This window comes from Leucopleurus acutus, assembly GCF_964270905.1.
Source record: "Leucopleurus acutus genome assembly, chromosome: 21".
Lineage (NCBI taxonomy): Eukaryota > Metazoa > Chordata > Mammalia > Artiodactyla > Delphinidae > Leucopleurus > Leucopleurus acutus.
The window spans coordinates 29,658,775-29,677,673 of record NC_139163.1 but is presented as its reverse complement, the minus strand read 5'-3'; the positions used below and the strand labels follow the sequence as shown (position 1 = coordinate 29,677,673).

General features: G+C 40.0%; 1 protein-coding gene across 5 annotated transcripts in view; it reads left to right on the top strand.

The window, feature by feature from the left end:
• NSD3 (nuclear receptor binding SET domain protein 3) overlaps nt 1–18,899 on the top strand; it is a 105,718-nt gene that overhangs the window by 27,874 nt on the left and 58,945 nt on the right. For all 5 annotated transcript variants that reach the window (XM_082863877.1, XM_082863876.1, XM_082863878.1 and 2 more), the window contains exons 2-4: nt 7,225–7,943; nt 16,408–16,479; nt 16,846–17,008. In XM_082863877.1, coding sequence (XP_082720003.1) covers nt 7,269–7,943; nt 16,408–16,479; nt 16,846–17,008 — 910 coding nt within the window. In that variant the 5' untranslated portion in view covers nt 7,225–7,268. The remainder of the gene's footprint in view (nt 1–7,224; nt 7,944–16,407; nt 16,480–16,845; nt 17,009–18,899) is intronic.

Here is an 18,899-nt window from a genome sequence, read left to right as displayed (position 1 = left end):
AATCTTAAACCATTTGTAAGTTGTGGATCACATGACACTTTAAATGTTTCAGCATAGCTCACCTAAGAATAAGGACATTTTCTTACATAAACAGAACACTGTTATGCCTTTGAGAATTAGTAGCTCCATTGTTTAGTAGCTAGTTCACATTTAAAATTCTCATTTTCTCCAAAACATTATTTTTATGTTTGTGTGTATGTTTAAATCCAGGATTTCATCAAAGTTCACCCATTATTGCATTGGTTGTTAAATCTTGTCTTTTAAAATATAGAATAGTCTTTCCACCTTTTGTTTGTAACATTAACTTTTGAAGAGCTGAGGCCAGTTTTCTGAGAGAAGGTCCCACGTTTTGGATTTGTCTGATTGTTTCCTCATTTTGAGATTCAGTGTAAGTGCTGGGAAGAGAACTTCGGAGATGGTGATGTGTTCATGAATCACACCACAAGGCACAGGAGGCCTGTCCGCTTGGCTTCTGGTAACGCCGTATCTCCTCACTTGTCTGAAATGCTGCCCGCCACAGCTCTCTCCTGTACATATTTCTGTTTGCAATTAGTAAGTAACCTGTGGAGTGATGAATATTTAAACTGTCGTTTCACTTGTCTTATTTTTACGCAAAAACCCTTGGTGGATCTCTCCCCATTTCCTAGAATGTAAGAGTATAAGGGTATTCTTTGTTAAATATGTATTTTGCAAATATTTTCTCTCTGCCTATCATTCACCTTTTTTTTTTGGCATTTAAAATTTTTTATTTGTAAATTTTCTATTGAAGTATACTTGATTGACAGTGTTGTGTTAGTTTCACACCTTTTTGTTTTCTTAACTGTGACTTTTGAAGAGCAGGAGTTTTTAATTTTGAAGTCCATTTTATCAGTCTTTTTCTTTCATAGTTCATGGTATTTGTGTCCTGTTTAAGAAATCTTCTGCCTAACAGAGTGGTATATTTTCTCCCACGTTTTATTCTGGAAGTTTTATGGTTTGACTTTAGTACCAGGTTTATGAACTAATTTTAGTTATTTTTTGTGTATAATGTAGAGAAACGGTGAGGTTCGCTTTTTCCATACAGATATCCAGTCATTTTTTCCCGGCTCTGTCTGTTGAAAATACCATCGTTTCCCCTTGAATTACCTTGGCACCTTTGCGGAAGATCAGTTGACCACGTAACTATGGGTGTCAATGTTTTATTTGTTTGCTTGTTTGCTTTTTACAATGAGCATAATACATTTTTACCAAACAAGGGATTAGTGGGTGAGTAAACTTACGTTATAGGCTAATATCCCCAGAAATCCTGCAGGTCAGTGGAGGTGTACTAGTTTTAAGCCCTTTGAGGTCAGGGACTCTCATTCATCTGTTAATTGAACAGTACTGAGTGTCCAGCATTGAATAAGACATCCATGGTCCCTGCACTTACAGAGCATGCAGTGGAATGAGGGAGACAGACCATAAGAAGGCGAATGCATGCCTGAATAATAACATATTGTGGTGAGTCCTATAAAGGATGAAAAATAAGCTTACAGAGGAAAATGAGCAGAGGACCTCGGAAGTCCTATCTGAGAGGTTTTTAAGCTGGAGTAGCACATATGAGAATCCCGATTGCAGAAATGAAGTTGGCACATTTGAGAAATTGAAAAGAAGCCCCTGGAGTGTAATGCTTCCAGTGGAGAGTGTTCGTAGATAACTTTGGAAATGTAAACTGAGGCCTGACCATGCAGGGACTTGCTGGGATGATACGTAGTCTGGATTTTATTTGAGTGCACTGGGAAGGCATTGAAGGTTTTGTTGCTTGTTTTTGCTTATTTTAGCAAATCATGTAATTACTGTCTAGATCAATAAATTAAACATAACTAGCAGCTTAAAAAACCTCCCTTATGGCCCCCCTCCAGTGTTTACAGCATGCCGTCCAAAAAAAGCAACTACTGTTCTGACAGCTATATCCATGGATTTAGTTTTAACTTCATCCTGTTTTTGAACCTTGTGTAAATGAAATCACACTGTGTACTATATAAGTGGAATCGTGATGTCTGGGTTCTTTCATTCAAAATGACTTTTGTGAGAGTCATCCATGTTGTCGCTCATTTTCCCTGCTGTAATCTGAGGAGTCATCACGTGATCGGGTTAGCGGGTTAGCTTTTAAAAGGCGGCGGGCTGTCCTCTGGGGAAGTAGGCTCTGAGAGGCAGGAGAAGCAGCCTGGAGACTGCGGAGGCAGCTGCGCAGGAGCCAAGGGGAGGTGCAGGGGCCAGCGTGAGGGGCTGGAGACGTGGCATGAGGCAGACAAGTGTGAGATGTGCACTTGGGAGGTAAGAGTCCGGGAGTTCACTGACAGATTGGGCAACAGTAGGAGTGAGGGGAAGGGGTGTGTCATGATCCCCAGGTTTCTGGCTTTGACAACTGATAGATGGAAGTGTCATCTCCTTCTCATAGGAGGGACTGGGGGAAGGACACGCTTAAGTAAAATAAAAACTAAGAGTTCATTATTAGGTATTTTAAGATGCTTGTGAGGTATGAGAGCTGTCAGACAGGCATTTGTATTATGGGTATGGAGCATATTGGATTAAAATGGGAAGTTTGGCTAGTTTGCATATTATGAGGCAGCTGCCATGTAAAGAGTTCTGTATTGGAGTTAGAAGATCGGAGTTTCACCATTTTACTCAACTTCTGTTGGCTGCGTGACTAAGGGCAAGTCACTTGATCTTTTTGAGCTCCATTCCTTCTCATCTGTAAAATGGGAATGCTACTTTGCTTCATAGGATTAAACAATGTGTAATATATATTAGGCCTCAGTTTATAGATTTTTGGCCCAGTGGATGCTCAGAAAAGTTCATTCATGCACATGCAATTTGGATTGGTAGGAGAAAGTGGGATTATGGAAAATTTTGAAAGGCATGGAAGGGAGTTGGTGTGGTGTGGAGTTCAGAGTGTCTTAATATGGGAGTAGACCCAGTGCAGTTTGGTTTAGATGAAACTAGAGAAGAAGTAGTTAGAGGTGAGAAATATCTAGAAAATCAGTCGTTGTAGGTCCAGGATAAGGTGCTGACAAGGGCCTGGCCTGACATGGATGTAGAGATCAAAGAACAAATCAGAGTTCAAAGGAAGAGACTAGACTTGTCCAATGATTAGTTTTACGGCCTCACAGAGAGGGAAGAATCAGTCACCTGTGAACCTGAGGCTGCTAGCCTGGGAAGCTAGAAAAATAGTGGAAGCAACAGCCGATCTGGGGTAGTCTGAAAGGAAAGCTGAGTTAAGGAAGGACAGTCTGTTCAGCTTTGAACGTATGACTCTTAAGGTTATAGTATGTTGTCTGTGGGTGGTTGGATATTCTCTGGCAGTGAGATCTTGTGGAAGAGAGCACAGGATTAGAAGCTAAGAGGTTGCTTTTTCAGGCTTAATCACTAATTAGCTTTGTAGTCTTGGGAAATTCAGCAAATATTGAATGTAGTTATCTGAAAAATGAAGCTAACACCTCCCCTGTCAGCTTTACAGGCTTGTTTTGTGGCTTAAATAAGAATGTATATGAGGGGACTTCCCTGGTTGTGCAGTGATTAAGACTCGGAGCTCCCAAAGCAGGGGGCCTGGGTTTGATCCCTGGTCAGGGAACTAGATCCCACATGCATGCCACAACTAACAGTTCGCATGCTACAACTAAGGAGCAGGCGAGCCTCAACTAAGACCCGGTACAACCAAATTAATTAATTAATTTTTAAAAATGTATATGAAAACACTGTAATTGTAAACTCTTATACTGTAATTGTAATAGGGTAATGTTATTTCTGTTCTTAGTTCAAACTAAAATAAAATATTTGGTTATAGAGCTAGAGAAGAGAAGAGAAGGGGGAAAATACCAAACTTCTTAGAAGTTTGTGTTTGGAACTAAATCGAAAGCATCAGAAATCTTAGTCTCTGAATACATGTGCCTGAAAACCTCTGTGGACTATAATTTGGGGAGACTATCTGGAAGCTGATCTTGTGTACAACAATTATGAGAACCAAAAACACAGGTTGCATCTTGTCAATTGTTGGTATTTAACTTGCCTTCAAGTTGGAAGTTTGGAGAACTTTTGAATTCTACCCGTGTACTTGCCCCATGTGTGTTTACGGAATTTTATTTTATTTTTTTTTCTATTTTTATTTTCTTTTTCACATCTGACTTTTACTACAGGATAATGATTTAATTAAGTATTCCTTTAGTTTTTAAAATTAATTAATTCATTTACATTTTGGCTGCGTTGGGTCTTTGTTGCTTCACGTGGGCTCTCTCTATTGCGGCAGGCGGGGACTTCTCTTCGTTGCAGTGCGCGGGCTTCTCGTTGCGGTGGCTTCTTTTGCTGCGGAGCATGGGCTCTAGGTGCATAGGCTTCAGTAGCTGTGGCACACGGGCTCAGTAGTTGTGGCTCGCGGGCTCTAGAGCGCAAGCTCAGTAGTTGTGGCGCATGGGCTTAGTGGCTCTGCGGCATGTGGGATCTTCCCGGACCAGGGCTCGAACCCGTGTCCCTGCATTGGCAGGCGGATTCTTAACCACCGCGCCACCAGGGAAGTCCCTGTTTATGGAATTTTAGAACATACCCTTCTAGTGTCTGTGAGCTATACACATTTTTGCCAAGGGTCAGAGTAGGGTAATGTTTCAACTCTTAAGCTATATATATAAAGAAATGATTTCTAACCTTTGTCAGCATTATCAGTACAGTATGCTGGTTAGGATCACAGACTCTGAAACCAGACTGCCTGGCTCGAATCCCAGCTGTCAGCTAATGACTAGCCTTGTGCATTTGAGCAAGTCATAACCTCTCTTGCCTCTGTTTCCCCATCCATAATGGGAACTGACATTAATGTCTAGCTGAAGGTTGTTGGGAGCATTAAATGTAGTACTGTATTTAGAGCGCTTAACAGCTCCTGCCACACTCGATAAGCGCTCTTTAAGTGTCAGCGGTGGTTATTATAGAATAGTTAGTCGTCATTTTGGCAGTGACCGAGGAATAAAAGCACATGAAGGAAAGAAACAAATCCTCTCAGAACCTACAGCTGAAGAAAATGGAAGTGGCATAGTGGCAAAAGTCTTGGGCTTTAGAGTCAGAGATGCTTACATTCAAATCCTAATTCGGCCCCCTGGTTATAGGGGTTTAAGCAAGACACCTAACCCCTCTGAAACACACTTTCTTTACCTAGGAGACAGGAATCAGATACTCACCTTGCAGAGTTGTTTTGAGGATTAAATGAGATACATATAAAGTGCTTGGCCCAGAGTAGATGCTAAAAAAGCGGGAGTGCTCTCTCACACCCCATGCCCCCCATCCCTCACTCCACTATAGAGCAGTAAGGGCAGTTTGATTTCCTATATGCTCACATATTCATTGTTTGCAATTTTAGAACTTCTAAAATTCTTTCCATTTGCTAACAGCAGAATAAACAACAGCTGTTTAATTGGATACACCTTGGAAAGTGTTGTCAGCTTTTGTTTCCTTCTTCCCTTTGCTGTTCTGGGTTACTTGCTTTATCATTATGGTAATTCCTACTAGAACCAAGATGGTGGACATTATTAGTTGGTCATGGAATTGAACTGGACTGTAGCTTCAGAATGCTCTTCCTAGTATTCTGGCAGCTACAGTCAATTCATCAGACTTGATACAGTAGTGAAATCCTCTCAGCCTTAGAGCTTTTTAGAAGAAATGTTTATAGGATTTTCAAAATAGTATCTGGGCAGTCCATTAATCCTCTATCTCAAGATGTGAGACTGTCAAACCTTATGACAAAGCAGAGTGGTCTTAGAGCATTTCCTAACAGATGCTTATCCATATTATAACCTTGTTACACAGTGTGGGCATTTTCAGACATCTTCTAGAGAAAGCACAATAATTGTGAGCGTATAATGCGGTGACCCAACCAGGAGTGTGCATCAGTATGAGCTGGAATGTGGCCTTAAAATACTCATGCTCTAGGCCTCACCCCAGATTTACTGAATCAGAGTCATCAGTATATAGATCTTGACATGTGCCTTTTGTAAAAGTAAAGATGATTCTGCTGTACATACCACTGATTAAGAACAAGTAGATACTGGCAAGAGTATAGGAAATCAGGCATCCCCTCACACTACTGGTATGAGTATAAATTGATATAGTACAGCCTATAAAACAGTTTTGCAGTATCTATCAAAATTCAGATGTCCTGGAAGAATACATATATGCATAAAGATACAGTTTCAAGAAAGTTTCCTGTAAACCTGTTTATAATACCAAACAGTTGTGAGCAGCTCAGTGATTGTCAGTACGCAAATGGTTAAACATGTTAGGGTAGATTACACAGTTGTTTACTGTGCAGCCACTGAACGAGTGGAGTATGTATGAGAGTGATCTGTACATGCTGATGTAGAAAGATATCTAGGACATACTTTAAGTTGAATAAGCAAGTCACAGAGTAAACTATTTTAAACATTTTGTGTATAAATATGTAGAGAAATATTTGGAAGAGTACCCGCTAAAGTATTTACAGTGGTTATCCATGACTTAGGAGAATGGGAATGGTGGAGTGGGAGAGGATTTGGCCTTTTAATTTTTGTATTTAAAATATTTACAATAAGATTTTATTATTTTTGTAATAACAGAACCACTGGATAAAATATGAATGATTTAAGGAAAGCACACATGGAACCTAATTTGTATGTGTCAGGACACTGCTTATTTTGCAATTTACAGTTTTAACTGAGACTTATAATCTCTAATTTAGGAAACAGAAAGGAATGTCAAAACTGTTTTGCATGATGGCAAAGAGGATAAAATTTTGTTACTCAAGTTATTGTGAAAGTAATTGAGTTTCAAACAGATAAGCAGTTTTTTTTTTTTTTTTTGCGGTACGCGGGCCTCTCACTGTTGTGGCCTCTCCCGTTGCGGAGCACAGGCTCCGGACACGCAGTCTCAGCGGCCATGGCTCACGGGCCCAGCTGCCCCGCGGCATGTGGAATCTTCCCGGACCGGGGCACGAACCCGTGTCCCCTGCATCGGCAGGCGGACTCTCAACCACTGCGCCACCAGGGAAGCCCACAGATAAGCATTTAAGATAAAAAGTATTTGCTCTGTGTCAGAATTATATTGGCTACCTGTTTTAAAAATTGAGTTTGTGCAAATCTGGATATGAAAATTGGATTCAGAATATTTTACTTTAATCCTTTTGCAGTTGATTAGCCTCTAGTCTTTGAGAATGTTAACTAACACCTTTTAATCTCTCTTTTAAAACTTTAGGCCCGATGAGAGAAAGGGAAAGTTAAGGATGCTGGAGCAGAACAATGGATTTCTCTTTCTCTTTCATGCAAGGGATCATGGGAAACACAATTCAGCAACCACCTCAACTCATTGACTCCGCCAACATCCGTCAGGAGGATGCCTTTGATAACAACAGTGACATTGTTGAAGATGGTGGCCAGACACCATACGAAGCTACCTTGCAGCAAGGCTTTCAGTACCCACCTACAACAGAAGATCTTCCTCCACTCACGAATGGCTACCCATCATCAATCAGCATGTACGAAACTCAAACCAAATACCAGTCCTATAACCAGTATCCCAATGGGTCGGCCAATGGCTTTGGTGCAGTTAGAAACTTTAGCCCCACTGACTATTACCATTCAGAAATTCCAAACACAAGACCACATGAAATTCTGGAAAAACCTTCTCCTCCACAGCCACCACCTCCTCCTTCAGTACCACAGACTGTGATTCCAAAGAAGACTGGCTCACCTGAAATTAAACTAAAAATAACCAAAACTATCCAGAATGGCAGGGAATTGTTTGAGTCTTCCCTTTGTGGAGACCTTTTAAATGAAGTACAGGCAAGTGAGCACACAAAGTCAAAGCATGAAAGCAGAAAAGAAAAGAGGAAAAAAAGCAACAAGCACGATTCATCTAGATCTGAAGAGCGCAAGTCACACAAAATCCCCAGATTAGAACCAGAGGAACAAAATGTAAGTTGAAACATCTTTTTGAAAAAATTTGTAATATTTCACATTTACTGGAAGTCCAAGAGACCTTTTTCAGTTTTTATCTCTCCAAATATAAATATTTCTGATAACTTCTTTCATCTGATCCCTAGCATGCAGCTTGGGATGTTATGATAGGTGGTAAGTAAATATTTGCTGAATAAATGAATGGACATCATCTGAGTAAAGAAATATTTTAGAAACATGTGACACTAAAAATCTTGCCTCCTATGTTTCTTTGTTTAATAGCCTCACTTAATTTTGCTCGTAATAAACTGGTTTCTGCGAAATTGATTTATTTTTAGTGAGGAGCATGGACCTAGAGTGTGTCATACAGAGTGAAGTAAGTTAGAAAGAGAAAAACAAATACCGTATGCTAGCACATATATATGGAATCTTAAAAAAGAAAGTTATGAAGAACCTAGGGGCAGGACGGGAATAAAGATGCAGATGTAGAGAATGGACTTGAGGACATGGAGAGGGGTAAGGGTAAGCTGGGACGAAGTGAGAGAGTGGCATGGACATATATACACTACCAAATGTAAAATAGATAGCTAGTGGGAAGCAGCCGCATAGCACAGGGAGATCAGCTTGGTTCTTTGTGACCACCTAGAGGGGTGGGATAAGGAGGGTGGGAGGGAGATGCAAGAGGAAAGGGATGTGGGGAAAATATGTATGCATATAGCTGATTCACTTTGTTATACAGCAGAAACTAACACAGCACTGTAAAGCAATTATACTCCAATAAAGATGTTAAAAAAACCCAACCAAACAAACAAAAAAAACCTCCTGGTTTCTGAAGATGAAGAGGAAGGGCAGAGAAAGATGGTTAATGATATTGGTTTTCCATTGTTCCAGACCAACTTTTGCTAGTAGAGCTTAGATTTAACCCTCATTACTAGTGTTTGCCACAAAATAACCTGAAGTAAATAAAGGAACTCTTTTTATAAAATCAGAGTTAGTATTCATACATATTCACTAAATCTTCAGGTAGAGGTTTTATAAAAGTCATTCTTTAATGGTAACTTAAGATGCATGCTGCTAATTTCTTTTTAACATCTCTGAGGTTTCAGTATTAATTTTCTTAATAAGAAAGGTATGTAACAAATCAATGCTAGCTTGAATGAAGAGTTTTTAGTTAGTATTCTAATACATGGTATTACTTGAAGATGTCCCCAGACATTGATTTGGGAAGAAATGAATATCTATGAATTTTTGTGACAGTTGTATGCTTTTCTGTCTGCTCTGCCTGTATAAGTTAATTTATCATCTTCTGTTCAAAGTAATGTTTACATCTTACCAACTCACCTTTTCCTTGGTAGCTGGGTTCCACTACTTCACACAACTCAAATATGGTGTTTTTCTGGAGTAAAGGTCACACTGGTTCTAGGCTCTCACAAGTCTCAGTGTGATATTTCAGTATGTTTTTCTCATTTTTCTATAGTTTTCTTATTTATTCATTTAACAAATATCAACTGAGTACCTAATGTGTGTTAGACGCTTTTCTAAGAATTGAAAGTTGGGCAGTGAGTGAAAAGTAAAGATGCCTACTTTCAGGGTGCTAATATTCTACTAAGAAGAGGCAGAAAATACACACATACGTATGTAAATGAGTCTAAGTTTAGATAGTGGTAGGTGCTATGAAGAAAATAAAACTGGGTGATGAGATAAAGAGTAATTGCGGACACTAGTAGTTCTTCCATCTTAGTTCTGCAGCTGTAAAATGAAGGCTTTGAAACTAAGTGGTTTCTGGAATGCCTTTGAATTTCTTATGTCAGTTATTAAATGCCCCCCACAGAACTTAGCTTACACTGTTTATTAAATGAATGAATCAGTGGAAGGAGAGAAGTTAACTTTTTACTCTCCAGAGACTTCCACTGTAGCAGTTCGTTCATGGACCTGCAGTGAAAAGACATGTGATGCACTAGATCCTTAGCAATCACGAAAATGCATAAAACCTGCATTTGGTTTTAGGTCCTAAGAGCCATCTCGCTGGCCCGTCTTGCTTCTGCTCTAGAGAATCTGGCAAATAGGAGAATATCCAATTTTATTTATTAGGCTAGACTTCTTGCCTTTATTGGTAAAAATATTAAAATATATAGTTTAAAATATGTCACAAAATAGAAATGGGGCTGGAAGCAGAGGCAGGAGAAGAGAGTCTGTTCATTTTTTGTATCCACTCTTTGTTTTATTGGAATCTAGGAAAAAAATTCAGTGCAGTGATGAGATATTTCTAGTAGTCACTTTTCAGTGAGATTTTAAAGCCAGTTCTGTCTTTGTTGGATGTCTGCTGTATCTGGCCGTTTATATCACTTAAACCTTCAGTTAACTGTTATATCCAGGAGTTAGAATTGGTTAGATGTAATTTAAGAGTTTTAGTTCATTTTCCTTTTTAGTAAATCATGTGGGGCATAATTTAATATTTCATTATTTAGGATCTTACAGTATCTTGGGGTAAAGGAATGTCACTTTGACTGAAGGTATAGATGTGTTAAGTGGCATTGATTGCACTAAATGTTACCAAGACCATTGCCTGAAAGTTGAGCTTTGGGGGAAAATCCAGGGGTTTTTCTTTCAAAGAAATACGGTGAAAAGCTAAGCTCTTGTTAGTTGAATTTGATTAATTAAACTTTTATCACACGTGGGAGGCAGTTATAAGCTTAAGAGATGGTGCCGTAAAAGTGATGCTCCATTCTGCCAGTAGAACTTTGGGCTGGAGCCCCCAAAGGCCCTGCTCGTTGTTAGTGCCGTGTCTCTGCTAAGCCATGCGGACAAGGGATGTGCCCAAATCAACCTGTTTTTTGTAACTGTGTATGTGTTTAATGGGGTTTTCTTAACTTGAACAACATCCCTTTTGCCTTCTTCAGGACAGTTGTTTTTAAGTGCTTTAATTTTTGATGCTCTTGTGCCTCCTGGTTGTCACTGGGGGTCCACGCTCTTGGTGTTCAGCATTGTAGCAGGCGTAGAAGGGAAAGAAGCCCACGTAAGAGTTTGCCCACACCACGGGACAGCTCCCCTCCCCCAGATGCTTGAGGGAAGCATAGTGAGAACTGTGTGCCTGGGATGACTGTCCTCAAGCTGGGTTTGCAGATATATAGATAGATACAGCTACAGCTATAGATATATGGATATAGATGTAGACTTCTTCATTAAAACTCGCTCATAGGTTCTTTTCTGAGACAAAGCAAACAAAATCTCATCTAAAATAATACACTTCAAGATTTCACTTCTTTTTTCTTTCCTTTTTTCTTCATATTTGATCTACAAGTATTTCCCCCCAATTCTGAGCTGTTTGGCCTTCTAAAGAGTGGCTGTTCTTTGGAACAACCTAAGTATATCTTCTCAACAATGAAAACGTGTCCAAACATCCAGGCAGCAGGAGACCTGAGATCACTACTGAAATTGTATATTTTGTAAAGCTGCTTTAAGCTGTTTTCTTTCCCACCAAATTAGAAACATGTGGAAATGTTTCTGCATTTCTTCCTCCTTGGCAGGTGTAATGCCTCAGGCATGTGAGTGTAGGCCCTATTCAAACATTGGTCTTCTACTGGCACTTTGGTGGGCTTATCCACTGAGGCCAGTCTCATTAACTCTTAGCTTGCCATTTTCACTTATAAAAAGCCAGATGGCTGGTTTGGTCCCATTAGCACTAAGTTAGAGGTTATATTTGGTTCTCCAGCCTCAGAGTGTTAGGTCTTAGAATTCTTAGAAACTGTTCATATGCATTGTGAACTTACAGTTATTCAGAAAGTAAAAGAAAAATGCACGGACAATTTACTGACTTTACATTTTTCTTTCTACCTTAAATGATGACATAAGTTTTTGGTTCTTTAAGAGAATATGATTTTACTTAATGTTTTGAAAACTATTAAGGATTTTGAATTCTGCCAGATTTGATGAGTATTATTCATTCTGATAAATCTCTTGGGTTTTAATTTTAAAAAGACCAATTTTTTTTTTTTTTTTGTCTACACCACACGACTTGTGGGATCTTAGTTCCCTGACCAGGGACTGAACCTGGGCCCTCAGCAGTGAAAGCACCGAGTCCTAACCGCTGGACCGCCAGGGAATTCCCCCTAATTTTTTTTGTTTTTTACTTTATTTTTGGTTGCTTTGGGTGTTCCTTGCTGCACTCGGGCTTACTCTAGGTGCGGCGAATGGGGGGCTACTCTTTGTTCAGGTGCGTGGGCTTCTCATTGCAGTGGCTTCTCTTGTTGTGGTGAGTGGGCTTCAGTTGTTGTAGCATGCAGGCTCAGTAATTGTGGCTTCCGGGCTCTTGAGCACAGGCTCAGTAGTTGTGGTGCACGGGCTTAGTTGCTCCACGGCATGTGGGATCTTCCTGGACCAGGGCTCGAACCCATGTTCCCTGCATTGGCAGGCGGCTTTTTAACCACTGTGCCACCAGGGAAGCCCTCATTTAAAATTAAGATAACTCGGGCTTCCCTGGTGGTGCAGTGGTTGAGAATCCGCCTGCCAATGTAAGGGGCACGGGTTCAAGCCCTGGTCCGGGAAGATCCCACATGCCGTGGGGCAACTAAGCCTGTGCATCCCAACTACTGAGCCTGCGCTCTAGAGCCCGCGTGCCACAACTACTGAAGCCCGCGTGCCTAGAGCCCGTGCTTGGCAACAAGAGAAGCCACAGCAATGAGAAGCCTGCGCACCGCAACGAAGAGTAGCCCCGGCTCGCCACAACTAGAGAAAGCCCGCGTGCAGCAATGAAGACCCAATGCAGCCAAAAATAAATAAAATAAATAAATTTATTTTAAAAAAAATTAAGATGACTTGAACACTATGGGGAGCTCACTCACTGTCACCTTTTCTCTGATGCTTTCTCTTTCTGAAGCAGCACTACTAGTACCAAAAAAGGTGTCTTCAGTCCCTATTTGATTTTAATCTCTTTTTTTTTTTTTTTTTTGCCGTACGTGGGCCTCTCACTGCTGCGGCCTCTCCCGTTGCGGAGCACAGGCTCTGGACGCGCAGGCTCAGCGGCCATGGCTTGCGGGCCCAGCTGCTCCACGGCATGTGGGATCTTCCCGGACTGGGGCACGAACCCGTGTCCCCTGTATCGGCAGGCGGACTCTCAACCACTGCGCCACCAGGGAAGCCCTGATTTTAATCTCTTTTAAGCTTATCCTTTGAACAACTAAAGGAAAATGGATTTTATACCCAGCAGTATTTTATCTGTTGGCAATTTCTGACTCCTTATTTTTCTTGACTCCTAAGCATTTGGCTTCCCTTGACCATTTCATCTTAAAAACTCCCCTTCCTAATTGGTATTTGTGATACTATGTTCTCTCTCTTTACCTTTCTTTTGAGCTCAAGTCATAGGTCTCTAAATGCCTAGTAAGTATGACTTTTGTTCATGCATTAGCACATTTTACCATGTATGTTCCCTTTCTGTCACTGCAGCATCCTTCTTTGACTTTTTTTTCTTCTTTTATTTTTATAGTCTTGAAAGCTTAGAATAAATCTTCTTGGGCCTCTTTTTCTCCCTTGCCATTTCTTGCCTTTTAAAATGACTGTGTAAAAAAATCTCAGTTCTTTGAAAGTGATTTTAACAGTGTTTCAAGCCAGCTTGGAGGAAATGTGAATATGGAACAAACAAAAAAATCAAAAAGAGGTAAGACATTTGAATAATAAAAAGGTTTTGGAGGAAATCCTGTCTTTAATCCAGAAAGGGAAAAATGTTACTGAGCTTCAGACGAGTTCTTAACAACAGTAGGGTTCTGTCATTTGGCAAAGATGAGTCACTCCGTATCTATCTGCCCTCAGAGTTACAGAGATCCCTAACACCCCAGCATCAGAAGACTGAATATGCCCAGGAGGAGGACTTGCTTTCTTGGCTCCATATGTGCTTCCCCAGGTGGTCCTGTCCTCCTGATGTAGCTTGAGAATGAGAAGCTGAGGTGAAGGTTTAAGCTATGTTTGTGGACTGAAATGAAGCTGCCGGACGGGCCTACACAAATGTGGACCGTATTTTTATTTTTTTTTGCGGTACCCGGGCCTCTCACTGCTGTGGCCTCTCCTACTGCAGAGCACAGGCTCTGGACGCACAGGCTTAGCGGCCACGGCTCACGGGCCCAGCCGCTCCGCGGCATGTGGGATCTTCCCGGACTGGGGCACGAACCCGCATCCCCTGCATCGGCAGGCGGACTCTCAACCACTGCGCCACCAGGGAAGCCCTGGACCGTATTTTTAAACTGCCTCATTACACCAGAGATAAGGACAAAAATTCCCATTTGAACATAGATTTTTCTTTCCTTGCTCAGTGAGCGTGTCCTGTTGGATTAGCTAGTCATGGTGCCACCACAGACGCATCTGACAGAGCTAATTTAGTGCCCACCAACAGCTGCCACTACTTCTTTCACTTGGGCTATTTCCAATATTTTCAGTAGCCTCCTAATTAGACATTCTGCTTCCCCTCTTGCTCCCTTCCAAAATATTCTCCATGTAACAGCTAACGTGATCCTTTTAAAACAGAAATTGGCTGTGTATTACTTCTCTACCTAATCCTCTTCAGAGGCTTTCGGTGCACTTAGGATAAAACACTTAAATGTGGCTTACAAGGCCCTGGTGATGTAGCCTCCTCTCCACTCCCATCTTGTAACCTCTCTCTTCCTTGGGGCAGTTAAGTCCGTTGTAATGGCTTTTTTGAAGTTTCTGCCTTTGTTTAACCTCAGGGACTTCACACATGCCACTTCTCTCTGGAGTGGTCTTTCCCCCACTTTCTACTAGATTAACTCCTCCTCTTTTGATTCAGATTATACTTTCTCAGGCCTTTCCTGACCTTCATATCATAGCTACATACAGATACACCATTATTTCTCTTTTTACATTTACATTGTATGAGTGTATGTTTGTGTTTGTTTAATGTCTGTCTCTTCTGCCCAACTGTGAGCTCTTTGAGATCAGGGATCCTATCTGTCTGTTACAACATTGTATACCCAACTTCTAGAACAGTGCCTGGAAAGTCGTAGGCACTGCTGAATGAATGAATGATACTTGGGGTTTGGCACATGAGTCTGGCTTATCATTTCTTCATCATTTTTACAGTTTCTTTTATTTAATAAAACTTTGTTTTTATAGCAGCGTCTTAAACTGCTTGAATTAATTGAATGAGAATTTTAAGTAACTTCTAGAATTAGCAATACTTTTTAAGTGGAATTAGAGCCAAGTTAATGGATATATTTCTCTTTTTTTAAGCCATCTAAACTAAATTCTGTTCTTTGACAAGAAAAGTTTTTAAACCTTTTAAATTACAAAAGTAATTTGCTTTTTACAGAAAACACAAATAATATACAAGTATAGATCTTCCCTCACCGCTTCCCTAATCTTGTTCCTCAAAGATAACTACTCTTATCAATTTATTGTACAATGTATCACATATTTTTCAAGGCGTATGTATACAGGCTATTTTAAAATAAAAAGTAGGAAAAAAAAAGTAGGAAGATTTTGATAGATGTGGATTACTGACATGAAATAATGTTGTAGTTACCATCCCTCTGCTTAGATTTTCTCACTTTGTGTATTTCTGTAGGATAGGTTCCTAAAATATAATTGTTAAATTGAAGAGCGTACATATTTTGAATTTTGATAGATACTTCCAAACTGCCTCCTCAAAGGATTGTAGAAATCAGTTTTTAAATAACGTATTTGTGGGTTTTATGATTAGAAAAGTAATGTGATGTTTATTATAAGCAATTTGACAAATATAGAAAAACACATCCAAGAAAATCACTTATTCCATCACCTGGTGGTATCCTTCTCGTCTTTTTCTTCTGTACACATAAGAAATTATTTTTCCAAGATTGGAATCACACTATACAAACTGCTTTTCAATTTGCTGTTTTCAAATAACATTATATTGTTATTTTTCCGTGTCATTTAAAATTTTATATTATCCCACTATCTAGTTGTACTACAATTTATTTAACGAATTCTGTGCTTTTGGACATCTAGACTAATGTCTAATTCTAATATTTGCTCTTAAAATAGCACTGGTGTGCATATCTTTGTGTGTATCTATCAGTATGTGTATATATCAGTGCTTTTGCAGTATACACTTTTAGAAGTGGATTTGCAGGGTCAGAGTCTGAAAATTTAAGGCTTTTCATACATATTGCCAAATGGCTCTCTAGAAGAATTCCAAGTTACATCTTACTAGCAATCTCAGAGTGCCCATTTTTCTGCGCTCTGATAGGTTAAAAAAAATGAAAATCAACAAATTAAGTTTTAAAAGTGATAAAGTAAGAAATGGGAGCTATAGCTGTGGTGTAGAATGGACAATGGATGTTAAGACACAGCATCATGTACTATGTAAGTTGTATTTTTCCTCCTTACATTATTCAGCTAATAAATGTCCTTTATTCCCTTTGCTGTTTAGTTTTCTTTGACTCTTTGTGTGTGTCACTGTTCTTTGGTTTGCTGCCATTTTATTCTTTTCACATAGAGACCAAATGAGAGGGTTGACACTGTATCAGAAAAACCAAGAGAAGATCCAGTACTGAAAGAGGAGCTCCCGGTGAGTGGCTTTAGTGAATACTGTCTAACCAAACATGGTGTGAGAAGGTGGAAGCAGAGTGATTAAATTAGAACACACATAGCATGTATTATTACTTCAGAAGTTATACTGAAATAAATCTTGGAGCTGGTTTAAAAGGTAGATATTTTTAGCGAATTATTTTCCTTTTCAAAACTATGACCACTTTTTAATAGATGTGAATTTTTGAGATGCCTTATCAATAATTTGGCAACAGAAACCATCAGTCCTCTTTTCAGTATTTGGAGTGGGGCTTATCTTCCTCCTCTCTTCTTCCCTTTTGCTAGATACCGATAGCAAGCATCAGAGAAAAGTATGAGTGAAGTTTTTTATGACCTTTTCCTACAGGTTCAGCCGATGTCACCTTCTGTTCCAACAACAGAAGTGTCCGCTGGTGTTAAGTTCCAGGTTGGCGATCTTGTTTGGTCTAAGGTGGGAACCTATCCTTGGTGGCCTTGTATGGTTTCAAGTGATCCCCAACTCGAGGTTCACACCAAAATTAACACAAGAGGTAAGAAAAGGCATAAATGGACATTAGTAAAAAGTTGTGGCAAAAAAGTGAGTCTAAAATGTTGTTTATGAATATAATACATACGTGATAATATAATCTGACACCCAAACACATATCAGTATCAGTTTTTAAAGAACAGTGAAATAATTACGGTCATCTTAACTGGCAGAGAGCCTCTACAGCTGACATGGTCCTTGTTTTCCCTTAGAACACCCTTTTTATAATTTCTGTCACACTTATTTTTTTAAAAAACCTTAATCTGACCTCCAAAAGCAAGCAGACCGATAGGTAATGAGATGTTGTATATGAGCGTAATAGACATTTGGGCCAAGCTTTCTTTGAACATTTTTATTTCATCTTTGACTCCTGTGGGTAGTAATTTTTTACTCAGACAAGTGCTTTTCATCCTGATAAATTTTGCAAGATGCCTTTTTCCTCCTTCTTTCCATTTTTTTTTGTTTTTTGTTTTTGCGGGTGGTGGTTTGTTTGTTTTTAATGAAAAAAAATTTTTTTTACTCCATTTTTGAATCTGTAAATTTACTGGGACATGCTTATAAATTCAATATGAAATAGAAGTATGGTTTGAAGCCAGCTACATGGCATAGAATCCTACCTTAGGAATGTTAATAAATGTTAAGAAAACCTGTATTCTAACTTTACTCCTTTTCCAGAGTTTGACCAAAACCTGTAGAATAGATTCCTGAGATTTTAGCATTTGGAATGGACTTGCTTAGTAGCCAGAGGAAGGTTGGAGTTGGGAATTTATTTCTGGATATTTGCTTTGCGAACTCACTTGTCGAGTCCCTTATTGTCTGTGACAACTTTGCACCTATTTCTTTTTTTTTTTAATTTATTTATTTATTCATTTATTTAATTTTTGGCTGCATTGGGTCTTCGCTGCTGCACGCGGGCTTTCTCTAGTTGCAGTGAGCGGGGGCTACTCTTTGTTGCGGGGCGCAGGCTTCTCATTGTGGTGGCTTCTCGTTGCAGAGCACAGGCTCTAGGCGCGTGGGCTTCAGTAGTTGTGGCACACGGGCTTCAGTAGTTGTGGCTCGCGGGCTCTAGAGCGCAGGCTCAGTAGTTGTGGCACACGGGCCTAGTTGCTCCATGGCATGTGGGATCTTCCCGGACCAGGGCTCAAACCCGTGTCCCCTGCATTGGCAGGCGGATTCTTAACCACTGCGCCACCAGGGAAGCCCTGCACCTATTTCTTTTTCTCTCATTTTAAACTTTCTATCTTGGTCCCTGTTCACTGTTATGAGGAGAAAAAGTGTCTGGCAAGTCAGATTTGTGACGGGATCTGCCATATTTGTAACTCTTGTGCTACCCAGCAAGAAATCCACCCAGATACAGAAGGCAATCATCTTGTCACTATAATCTGCTGATTAAAGGTTGGGGTGACTAGAAGTATCGATGGGGCAGAAGTTTAAAAAAAAAACCAACACTGTTGGATGTCCACTCCTGTGCAAGGCACAGTGTTAAACAATTCTCTTGTAGGACTTCCCTGGGGGTCCAATGGTTAAGACTCCACGCTTCCAACGCGTGGGGCATGGGTTGGATCCCTGGTTGGGCAGCTGAGACCCCACGTGCTGCATGACGTGGCCAAAAAGTAAATGAAAAAACAAACAATTCTCATGTATATTTTCTTAAGCAGTCCTCATAGCAGCGACACTATGAAGTAGGTACTATTATCCTTATGTTTGGGATCTGTGAATAGAGTCTTAAAGAAATCTTAGTCCCTAACCTCCACTCTTAACTACTACTGTATAATAAAAGGAAAGTAATTGAATTCCCCTACTCATAATTTACAGAGACTGGGGGAGGCAGTCCTAGCCCCTTCATTTATATAGTGGGGCTGTTGGACTCTTAATCTCTTGAGTACCTTGCACAT